This window comes from Tachyglossus aculeatus, chromosome 15, assembly GCF_015852505.1.
Source record: "Tachyglossus aculeatus isolate mTacAcu1 chromosome 15, mTacAcu1.pri, whole genome shotgun sequence".
NCBI classification, from domain to species: Eukaryota; Metazoa; Chordata; class Mammalia; order Monotremata; family Tachyglossidae; genus Tachyglossus; species Tachyglossus aculeatus.
The window spans coordinates 23222288-23234694 of NC_052080.1; the positions used below are offsets into that span (position 1 = coordinate 23222288).

At 44.3% G+C, this 12407-nt stretch overlaps 1 protein-coding gene across 1 annotated transcript in view; it reads right to left on the bottom strand.

The window, feature by feature from the left end:
- The window catches only part of TEX2 (testis expressed 2), a 77648-nt gene that overhangs the window by 54306 nt on the left and 10935 nt on the right, over positions 1-12407 (bottom strand). The window contains exon 2 of the mRNA XM_038757015.1: positions 47-1694. Within this exon, the coding sequence (XP_038612943.1) occupies positions 47-1669 (1623 nt within the window). The 5' untranslated portion in view covers positions 1670-1694. The remainder of the gene's footprint in view (positions 1-46; positions 1695-12407) is intronic.

Genomic DNA, 12407 nt, shown 5'->3' on the forward strand with positions numbered 1-12407 from the left:
CATGTGTTCCCTACCCCAAGAAAAAGCTCAATTAAAATATTCTTACCTTCAGTATTTCAGGCTCTTTGATATCCAGATGTCCTGTTTTCCCGCGTTTCATATTTTTATATAACCTGGGGTATTTCCGAGCACTTGGTGGTGTAAAAAACCAAATTACACAAACTGCAGTCATAAATCCAAGGGCAACGCCTAGAAAGAGTCCACTCACATAGCTTGGAAGAGGGATTATAAAGTAGGCATAGACTAGCATTATAAATAAATACAATGTCTTCATTGGTAATTTAGGCTGTGGCACACATAGGTCATCTTCATCTTCACTCTCAAGAACGCCACCGTTTTCCTCACGCATCTGTGACTTGGAAGACGTGTCTGCGGGTTTATCCCCTCTGTTTTCCTCCTCAGTATCCAGATCAAAGTCCTCGGGGTACAGCTCACAAAATTCCTCAACCTCTCTGCTCGCCAAGGCGGACATGGAACATTTTTCAAGCGCCAGGGAAACCTTCAAATTCACATCCTTTGTGCTGCTTGAGTGAGAGGTTTCTTGGGCCACATCCTCAGCAGGCTTCGTGGAGTCATTTTTACTGATGTTGGAGTCGCTTCCATAACAGTCCCCCTCTGAATCACACTCCTCTTCTTTAATGCTGTAATTGTTATTGCTTTCCAAATGACCGTTTAAGCTGGAAAGATTGGAGAGTTCCGAAGCACTCGAAGATAAGGCTTTTGGCCTGTGACTGCTGCTTTCGTCACCCATAATTTTGCTGAGGAGTTGGAAAGGTTCATATATGACTTCGGACAGGCGCCGTTTAGTGTCTTCTATTTTCGCCTCCATTTCGGGCACTTTAAAAAAGGAGCGAGGTTCCGAGGGAGACGTCAGCGGAGAGGAGGGAGCGGTTTTGGAATCTCCCCCCGTGTTGCGTGGCTGAGTGAACTGCTTGAACAAGTGCAGGTTCAGTTTGGAGTCGGGGGGCTTGTAGGCCACAGTGTCCGATTCTTGCTTGGAAGTGTCTGTGGACAGAGACTTCACTAGAGTCTTCATCAAGTGCCTGTGCCTCAGGGGTGACGGCGAGTCTTTTGGCTCTACATCGGTCGAGAAGGACTTGACAAGGCTCATGAAGGGTTTTGCGCTGGAGAGGGTGGAGGAAGAGGCACTGGAGGAGAGGACAGGAGACTTGGAAGGCGAGGACAACGGGGAAGGAGAACCGGTTTTCTGCTCGGACAGCGAGGACACGCTGGGGGAGCTAGCTAGGGGAGCAGGAGGGGAAGATGCCTGCAAAAGGGCCGATGGCACCGTACTGAATATTTGGGCAGCCGGAGGAAAGGGCTCCAACAGCTCTACAGTGTCCCCGGTGACAGGTAAAATGGCAGGAGATGAAGCTAGGGACTCTGCTGCCAGATAAGGCGAGGTAGCAGGCCCTGCAAAGTCATGGCCACCAAGGTCAAAGTCAAGGTCTTCCCTCGCTTCGAGGCCGGTTACAATGCTTTGGTCATCTACCTCCTCCCTGGGGGGCTCCCTAAACCCCTCCTCTTCCTCTTCCTCCTCCTTCCCAGAGGCCGAGAAGTGAATGGTGATGGTCTCCCGGGAAACGGACCGCTGGACCTGCACCTTGGGCGCTGTTGGCTTGGGCATGTCACCGGTTTTCTCTGCATGGCTACCGTTCAGACTTGTCATTGCCGTCCTCACAAGGCGTCAGGCTCTGTTAAAAAAAGAAAAAAGAAAAAAAAAACATGTCAGGAAAAACAAACAAAAATCAGAGCCAATTTCTCCGAAACAGACCCTGTCATTTTCAGATCTGCCTAACTGGGCTTTCTTTGTGAAGCCTGCTAATTACATTTTTCCTGAAGACAGCATTTTTCCCCCCTTCAGTGGATAATTGGGATTTATCTGGAGGAAATTAAATCGTGAATAACACTCAAATAGGCAAATCCTGAAACGTTACTCTATGTTTCACACAATCCACTCATACTTACACTTCCAAAGCTGTACGGTTGCTTTTCTATGCATCCCCTAGTCATTGAGGTTACCGAAAATAATCATTCGGGGGAGTGCACATTGTTGCTCCCCTCTGATGGGAACCACAAAAGATTAATTCCACCTGAAAAGCAACACTGGTCCAGGATGCGGCAGGGCAGCAAGACCGCCACAAAGTCTAAGACTATTGTCCCATTTACCCACATACTGATGGGTTATGTCTTCACTTGGAAGACAATCATCTCGTAGCCAAACTAGCTCAGGGACCAGTGTTTTAAATGAACCAACCTGCAGATTTTAACTGGTGCACTGAAAAGGAGGAGGTTAATTTTCAGTAAGAGCAAGGAGAACTAAACAAAGTAAATCAATTTAAGAGCAAGCAAGAAAGTGAAGTGTTTTTTTTCTGGAAAACTATACTGATCAAATTCTAGCTCACCTGCACAGACTTTAGATGCCTTTAAGGGATAGCCGGGACAATAAACACATTTTAATTGGTTCTCCTATAAATTGGGACTTGGGTTGGTGGGTAACAAACTGCAGCTGCACAGTAAAGAAAACCCATTCTGGAGTGTGTGGTGGGGCTTGATCAGAGTCACAAAGGTGTGCAAACATGCATTATGCAGTACACTGAGCTAAGAACTGCAGTAAAATGAAAGCCTAGACCATCCAGGGAAGATGTGCCTTAAAAATGCCCCCCAAAACCACAATTTCCAGGGATGAAGACTCCACAAGTTCTAAAGGTTTAAACCTCACAGTCTGAAAGTTCTAATAGCCAACCAACTCACACTGAAATTTAGGCTTATTCACCCTAGCTTGGGTCTTCCTGCGAAGGGCAAACGGTCAGCATTTTCCTTATCAAAGTCCTTCAGGTTTACTTCATCAGTTAAACCCCCACCCACATATTGTTAGTAAAACTGTGGAGCAAAGAAGCCTATGAGGGGAGAGAGGGTTTAACTGTGAGGAAGATTATAATAAAAATGGAATTTATTAAGTGCTTACTCTGCGCCAAAGCACTATGTTGAGTACTGGGATACAAACAAAAGATCAGATAGGAAACTGTCCCTGAATGCGGCCGTTATTTTGTTTTACTGTACTCTTCCAAGCTCTTAGTATAGTGTTCTGCACACAGTAAGCGCTCGATAAAAAAAAGCGCTCAATAAATTGATTGATCCCACCCAGGACTTGTCATCTAAGAAGTAAGGAAAGCATATCTTCTCCCCATTTTGCAGAAGAGGGAACTGCAAGTCAGAGGACCGAAAGTGACTTGCCCAAAGTGACTCGACTGGTTGGGATAAAACTGGGATTAGAACTAAGGCTTCCTAACTTCCAGACCCATTTGCTTTCCACTAGGACCCAAAACACTAATTTATTTACCCTTTCCTCATATGCTATTTTCCATCTCCTTCAATCATTTGTGTTGCTCTCCTCCAAACCCACTTTTTAAATAGTATTTGTCCAGCTTCTCCTCAACATTTTAAAAACACACTGGCCAAGCCAGGCTTCAAAATTTGAATAAGAGTCTGCCAATACATAATATAAAGGAAATATTTCCCAGTTTTCCATACCTCCGGGAAAACATCCCAGAATCAGGTTGGGAGTTTTTAATACCAGAACCCCATGAAAGTGAGAGGAGAGAATCGCCGATTTTATAGCACATTTCGAAACGGCTTATGTTCCAGGGTCCTAATTCTACCTTTCAAAAATTTCTGAATGAAATAGAACACAAGACTTTGAACCACTTACAGTATGAACAGTAAACAGTATATTCAGAGTACATGGTACGTCAGTCTCAACCTGATTAAAGTTCTCCAAGTATCCATTTAAAATTTCTGAATGAAATAGAACATACGACTTTGAGCCACTTACAGTACGAACAGTAAACAATTATATTCAGAGTACACGGTCTGTCAGTCTCAACCTGATTAAAGTTTTCCAAGTATCCATTTGTGCTTCAGTAGATCCTAAAATGCTGATTCACACATCAAAAATTCACTGAGTCTTGACCAATTAGTTATGCATGTTTCTTGGTCCTTCCACGCCTCTCAAGGACAGCTGCAACGGCTACCAGTCTTCAGCTGCTCAGCACTGGAGGCAACAAAGCTTTTGAGCCTTCCCTTTCTGTCAAGATTACCACTCTCCTTCACCCCACGCAATCAAAAACCTACTAGATCTCCTTAACTCCCACATCACTTCAGGGAATAATTTTCTAAGCAAAGAAATAGTTCCCCCCAAAAAGGAAATGAGGGTAGGATGTGGGGATATGACATCAAAAAAGCAGGGGAAATTTCTGTCAAGATTACTGGTTCAGTATACCACTCTTCTTCACCCCACCCAACCAAAAACCTACTAGATCCCCTTAACTCCCACATCAGTTCGGGGAACAATTTTCTAAGCAAAGAAATAGTACCCCCCAAAAAGGAAATGAGGGTAGGATGTGGGGATATGACATCAAAAAGCAAGGGAAATTTCTGTCAAGATTACTGGTTCAGTATACCACTCTCCTTCACCCCACCCAATCAAAAACCTACTAGATCCCCTTAACTCCCACATCAGTTTGGGGAACAATTTTCTAAGCAAAGAAATAGTACCCCCAAAAAAGGAAATGAGGGTAGGATGTGGGGATATGACATCAAAAAAGCAAGGGAAACATATGCTATTAGATTGACTTGGCTTTAAGACCAGCCTTTCTCCACAAAAAAAGCAGTTTTCATTAGTGAGCAAAGTTCCCAGGACAATTTGTAATTCAGCAGTAAAATTCTCTCTCCAGAGGTTCCTTCCTCCAGCAAAATCAAACGCAATAACTGTGTTTTATTCTTTCCCCATTAAGAGCACAGTTATTTTATCCCACAACCCATTAAGAATAATCAATAAGAAAACAGACTGCCACAGCACTCCTTACAGCACACGAAAAGTACTATATAAATACAATCACCACAGAACTAGCTGGCTGGAAAGATTAGGTACTGAAATTCTCCGTAGCATAAAAGGAGATACGGGCAGAGAATATACACCAATTAGGGATTGATTTAAAAAAAAAAAAAACTAGGTCAAACCTCAAAGTCTTAATCCCCAGTGGACAGGATTCCATAGAAGTAGTTCTAGAATGAATTTTATGAAGTAGAGAATTCTAAGTGTGACAATGCTATGGAAGCTGTCCAGAGGTCACACGCCCAGTTTGGGGAAAGGGGAGGGAGGGGGTTGGTGGTGGGGAATGATGAGTCTATAACCTTCAAGTATTGTACGCTGAAAAATATTTTAGCTTACAAAGAGTTTATCAGACACGAAATTTTCCGTGAACGTTAAGTATCGATGCATTTGACGGCAGTGAACATAATCTAATTTTTGATCTGAATTAACCTCTGCACTGATTTACTTACATAATCTGATTTCTACCCCCCTACCTATGCTGTAACAATGGGAGGACTGATTCCCCCTTCTAGGCAGCCACAAAGATTCCTGTTTTCTGCCCTGGTCGTAAAACTGAACATAGCAGCAGGACAGCAGAGTGTCAAATTCAAGTCCTTTCTCTAATTCCTTTTAGGCCTTACTCCCTGCCCATCCTTCCATCCACCGTCACCCATCACATTCGTGCAAAGAATACAACTGCTTCAACAGACCTCCCCTTATCAATCAATCAATCAATCGTATTTATTGAGCGCTTACTGTGTGCAGAGCACTGTACTAAGTGCTTGGGAAGTACAAGTTGGCAACATATAGAGACAGTCCCTACCCAACAGTGGGCTCACAGTCTAGAAGGGGGAGATAGAGAACAAAACCAAACATATTAACAAAATAAAATAAATAGAATAGATATGTACAAGTAAAATAAATAAGTAGAGTAATAAATATGTACAAACATATATACATATATACAGGTGCTGTGGGGAAGGGAAGGAGGTAAGACGGGGGGATGGAGAGGGGGACAAGGGGGAGAGGAAAAGGGGGCTCAGTCTGGGAAGGCCTCCTGGAGGAGGTGAGCTCTCAGTAGGGCCTTGAAGGGAGGAAGAGAGCTACCTTGGCAGATGGGCAGAGGGAGGGCATTCCGGGCCCAGGGGATGACGTGGGCCGGGGGTCGACGGCGGGACAGGCGAGAACGAGGCCTAACGGTGAGGAGGTGAGTGGCAGAGGAGCGGAGGGTGCGGGCTGGGCTGGAGAAGGAGAGAAGGGAGGTGAGGTAGGAGGGGGCGAGGGGATGGATGGACAGCCTGGAAGCCCAGGGTGAGGAGTTTCTGCCTGATGCACAGATTGATTGGTAGCCACTGGAGATTTTTGAGGAGGGGAGTAACATGCCCAGAGCATTTCTGGACAAAGACAATCCGGGCAGCAGCATGAAGTATGGACTGAAGTGGGGAGAGACACGAGGATGGGAGATCAGAGAGGAGGCTGATGCAGTAGTCCAGACGAGATAGGATGAGAGCTTGAACGAGCAGGGTAGCGGTTTGGATGGAGAGGAAAGGGCGGATCTTGGCAATGTTGCGAAGCTGAGACCGGCAGGTTTTGGTGACGGCTTGGATGTGAGGGGTGAATGAGCCACCAGGAGCAATGACACGGAGAGGGCCTCACTGAGAAGCCTTTCTTTCCTGTGATTGAAAATGGGGCAGGGACAAGGCCCAACACCCATACAGCTGAGAGGGGAAAGTGTGAGAGATACTTGCCACAGGGAATGGACATGTGTTAAGCTGAGAAGCAACATGGCCTAGTGGAGAGAGCACAGGCCTGGGAATCAGAAGGTCATGGGTTCCAATACCAGCTCTGTCCCTTGTCGGCTTTGTGGACTTGGGCAAGTCACTTCACTTCTCTGGGGCCCAGCTGCCTAACTGAGGCACAGAGAAGTTAAGTGAGTTGCCCAAAGGCACACAGCTGATAAGTGGCAGAGCGGGGATTAGAACCCATGACCTCTGACTCTCAAACCCGGGCTCTTAGAACCCACAACCTCTGACTCCCAAGCCTGGGCTCTTTCCACTACGCCACACTGCTTCTCTATTGCACCCATCAACCATATGAACAACTGAATCTTGGGAACTTTTTCAATCTAACATTTTGACTAGCAATAAGTGTTTTCTATTCTTCAAATTATTTCCACTGATCTCTTACACAAATGTCAGTTAGCTGGTACTCAGTCTAATATGCCTGTATTTGAGACTAATGCTTAATTACCTGAAACAAACTAGATTTGTTAATAATATCCCATAGCAGCTTGGCCTAGTAGAAGAAGTCTAGGATGGGGAGTCAGGGGACCTTTCTTATGGTATTTGTTAAGTAACTACTAGGGCCAGGCTCTATACTAACCGCTGGGGTAGATACAAGGTACTCAGGACCAGGGTTCTAATCCCAGCTCTGCCACTTAGTTGTGGGACCTTGGGCAAATCACTTAACTTTTCTCTGCCTCAGTTACCTTACCTGCAAAATAGGGGTTCAATACCAGTGCTCCCTCCTACTCAGACCACGAGCCCTGTGTGGGCCACGCAGTTATTTTATATTAATTATTTTGAATCTATTCCAGCACTTGGTACAGTACTTGGCACATAGTAAGTGCTTAAACGCCACATTTATTATCGTACCCCTGTAGATGAAGGCCGTGAATTAAGCCTTTTTACCAACCTGCTCCCAACCCTAGAAATAAACTCAACATCTTGAGCTACTCTTTCCATCTTCTGTCCTTTTGAGACATCTGTGATAGTGACTGTGCAAAAGATCAGTAGGAAGAAAGGAGAAAAAAAGGGGCTAGACAAGCCAATCCAATTTTTTGGGTAAATCTTTCATACTCCCTCCTCTCCTAATAAAAACTGAGACATTTAGTCATAATATACTAAAAAGAAATAATCCATACAATGGAAGACAAAGCCTAAACTGCTCTCAACTTAAACCATATAAATACAAACCGAGAGTATGAATGTAAAGTAAATCTGCCCAAATCTTAACAGCTCCTCATGTGAACTAGGCTTAGCTCCATTTAAAAACCACACTGAGGAAATACGCTGAAGACCAGCCACTTAAAAAGGAAACAGTTACCATGGTGATGCTATTAAAGACCTCAACAGACTCTCACTTGTTGGTAGCTTGTCCTTGGGAACTTCAGTTTCAGAAGCTGGGCTTTAGGAAAGCAAAATTTAACCTGGGAAGCAAACTTCTCCAGGGAAGTCATACACTGGGGCCCAGTTGTCTAGGGGAACTGGGATTCAGCCAAATTGACTTTGCATCAGGGTTTAGCTTCCCCAGAGAGATGGGGAAATTTCAGGGTCTTCCCACGGGACTAAAAGAAGGAGTATCTGGGTTTTTGTTGACTAACGCAGATCCCAGTCAACTTTCTACACTATCCCATATGTATCCTTACTGCAATTGTGGGGTTAATGGAAAAATAGCACATAGGAAGAGCCACAAAAGCACTCCAGTTAATTCTGAGGTGGACATATCTAAGATTCATTTAAGACTAACTGTGCATGCATAGAAATCCTTCTGGGGTTGCCACTTCATAATTCTCAAAACACCTTCTACTACTGAAGATGAGGCCTTTTTAAACATGGAAAACCGTCCAACGTGTAAAGACAAGGCACTCGTCCCACCTACCGAGGAAGTCACTGCAGCAGCATTAAAAATATTACCCATTGAGCACCCACTGCGTACAATGTACTATATTATGGGGTTGGGAAAGTACAACCAAAGCACAAGCATTCTCTACCCTCACGTAGCTTACAGTCTAACATGGGAGACAGACAGAAAAATATTTAAACACAGGAGAATCTGATTAACTGAGAAGACACATATACGCAAGTGCTAAGGATGGGTGGAAGCCAATACACCATAAATTCTATATCCCACTAATCACATCTACAGCATTAACTTTACAAGAGAAATAATCATCAATTTTTCTGCATTCTCTTTAGGATGGATCACTACAGTGCTCTGCACACAGTAAGCGCTCAATAAATACAATTGATTGATTGACTGATTCAAATTAGCTTGGGCAAGTAGGTTAATTTTAAATTTGAGACTAGATCCTTGAAGGGTTTAGCACATTTTGGAGTTTTCAATTAATTCTCCTCACTGATCTCAGGTAGACAATATAACTCGAAGCTCTGTAGTTGAATGCTTGGGTTTCTTTTTTGTCTAAGTTTTTATTTGAGACTTAAAATCCTGCATCCTAAAATTCTATCCAGTCATCTTGTATCAAGCAATTCTTCCAGACTCCAGAAATGAAACTTACCTAAGGCTGGCTTGCTATGGAATTGAAAAGTACTTCGGGAGCAGAGGAATGTGTCATTTTGCTGTGTGGCACCATCATCATCATCAATCGTATTTATTGAGCGCTTACTATGTGCAGAGCACTGTACTAAGCGCTTGGGAAGTACAAATTGGCAACACATAGAGACAGTCCCTACCCAACAGTGGGCTCACAGTCTAAAAGGGGGAGACAGAGAACAAAACCAAACATACCAACAAAATAAAATAAATAGGATAGATATGTACAAGTAAAATAAATAAACAGAGTAATAAATATGTACAACCATATATACATATAAGTGCACCAGGCACTTGTCGCTGCCCAAAAAGTCTTGGATGGTGCCAACCAAATGCTGAGGCTGTTCCCCTTCTTAAGGGGAGCTTAAGAAGCTGCTGAATCTCAGGGTTTACCAGCAAGGTCACGCTGGATCCTACGCTCCTGGCTGAGGTTCCAAACTCTTAACCATAAAGAGGAATCAAATGACAAATGGGAAAACTGGTTTGAAGAGAAAAAGAGGCTTAGACAAGCCCTAGGGTGTAGACAAACATGAGTAGAAGCCAGGATCAATCAATCAATCAATCGTATTTATTGAGCGCTTACTATGTGCAGAGCACTGTACTAAGCGCTAGGGAAGTACAAACTGGCAACACACAGAGACAGTCCCTACCCAACAGTGGGCTCACAGTCTAAAAGGGGGAGACAGAGAACAGAACCAAACATACCAACAAAATAAAATAAATAGGATAGAAATGTACAAGTCAAATAAATAAATAAATAAATAAATAAATAGAGTAATAAATAAGTACAACCATATATACATATATACAGGTGCTGTGGGGAAGGGAAGGAGGTAAGGCGGGGGGGATGGAGAGGGGGATGAGGGGGAGAGGAAGGAAGGGGCTCAGTCTGGGAAGGCCTCTGGGAAGGATGAGCAGGAGCTTTGCAATGGGAACTGCTTGGCTGGCCCGGCGACTATTTCCCTTTCGCACAACCACACCCCAGAAGTCAGCGGAGCAGGGAGTGCTTTACTTGTTGCTGTCCTCTGGCCCAGCTTTTGTGCGTTATCAATCAATCGTATTTATTGAGCGCTTACTATGTGCAGAGCACAGTACTAAGTGCTTGGTGGGGTACAATATAAGTATTACTATAACATTTATTAGTATTAGTAGTAACATGATTAGCATTATTATTATAACATTATCAGTATTTCAAACAAAGAGAAGTGATTTCAGGGAGCAGAGTCTTCCCTGTTGCAACAACTCCAACAAAAGCACAGACAAGAGCAAACACGTGTAGGGACACGAGAACCTGTAAAACGCTCCCTCATCTAGAAATTAATATTCACATCCTGAACTGTCTGAGACTGCCAGCAGAGAGATATCGGATAGGTGCTGACGTGCCCAGACCCATCTTTGCATCAAGCTGGGCAAAGGTCACCATGAGGGTCTGATTTGGGGGGAGCAGCGTGGCTTGGTGGCTACAGCCCAGGCCTGGGGGTCCGAAGGTCACGGGTTCTAATCCTGGCTCCGCCACCTGTCTGCTGTGTGGGCTTGGGCAAGTCACTTCATTTCTCTGGGCCACAGTTACCTCATCTGTTAAATGGGGATTGAGAGTGCGAGTTCCACGGGGGACAGGGACTGTGTCCAACCCAATTTGCCTGTATCCACCCCAGCGCCTAGTACAGTGCTCGGCACATAGTAAGCGCTTAACAAATACCATTATTATTGTTACTATTATTATGGTGAACAGCTCAGTGGGGACTTACCTTAGACTCTGGGCAGCCACATCTAGGCTTCCTTGTGGGGCAGACTTTTCTAGCCCCAATCGAAGTGATATAACACTGGCATGTAGCCAGTAGGATGATGATCAATCAATCAATCATTCAATCGTATTTATTGAGCACTTACTGTGTGCAGAGCACTGGACTAAGCGCTTGGGAAGTACAAATTGGCAACATATAGAGACAGTCCCTACCCAACAGTGGGCTCACAGTCTAAAAGGGGGAGACAGAGAACAAAACCAAACATACTAACAAAATAAAATAAATAGAATAGATATGTACAAGTAAAATAAATAAATAAATAGAGTAATAAATATGTACAAACATATATACAGGTGCTGTGGGGAAGGGAAGGAGGTAAGATGGGGGGATGGAGAGGAGGACGAGGGGGAGAGGAAGGAAGGGGCTCAGTCTGGGAAGGCCTCCTGGAGGAGGTGAGCTCTCAGTAGGGCCTTGAGGTCTATATCAGCAGGCATCCTGGATATCAGTAAGCAACCTAGGAAAGTAGGCTAAACTGCATCTGCTTGGGATCTCCACAAGCACGTCAACTGGACCACCCCACTGGGCAAGCATGGCACGGGTTAAGAACACAGCTTATGCAAACACATCACCCGCATACATGTTTGTTCGATGTGAAAATTCCACCCAAAAGAGCAGTGTGGGGCAAAAATGACATCCAGAGGACTGAGTAAAGCGCACTCTGCACAGATGTGAAAAGGTCAATAAGGTTTTGTGTGATTGTCTGACTAAATATGACCAAGTCCAGCATGCAAACCTCTGGAGGCAAGCGGAGCCTTTCAAAAGTAGAGGTCTAAGTGAGCATGCCAACCTAGGCGTGTTGCAAGTCCAAATGGAAATCAAAATAAACAGCTCCACCATGCCAACTGACTCAGAGAGCTAATCTAGGGGAGTGTGTCAAACTGTTGTTTTATGCCGATTTGGGATGCCGAGGTAAACTGCTGCAAATTTAAGAACCACCAATTCATGGGAAGCTGAAGACACTGCGAGCAACCACCTCATGAAAACGCAGGCAAACTGCCTAATATCAAAGTTGGTATAAAATGCTTAAATAGGGAGATCTACAGATCAGTGCAAATCAGAGTGTAAGAACCTAAGTCGATGTATAAATATAGAGAGATTTACTGATCAACAGTATCAACCTGCAAACAAGACTAAACTGCTGCACAAATCCGACAGGCTGCTACATAAGCTAAGAAATCAACGTGGGCTTACATCACGACACAGCTGTTGCCACATAATAGCATATAAAGGCCTCAACGGGCCAAAAACGTTGCCCAGCCTTTGTCCTAACATTTGTTCTGGTGGTAAAGTTCCTATTAGCAGTAAAATGTGCCCATTTTGAGTACTCGCATCGTTCTGCCAAGTAATTACAGGTTGGCCAAGGTGACCCATTCGGTGCTCCAGTTTCTGTGGTT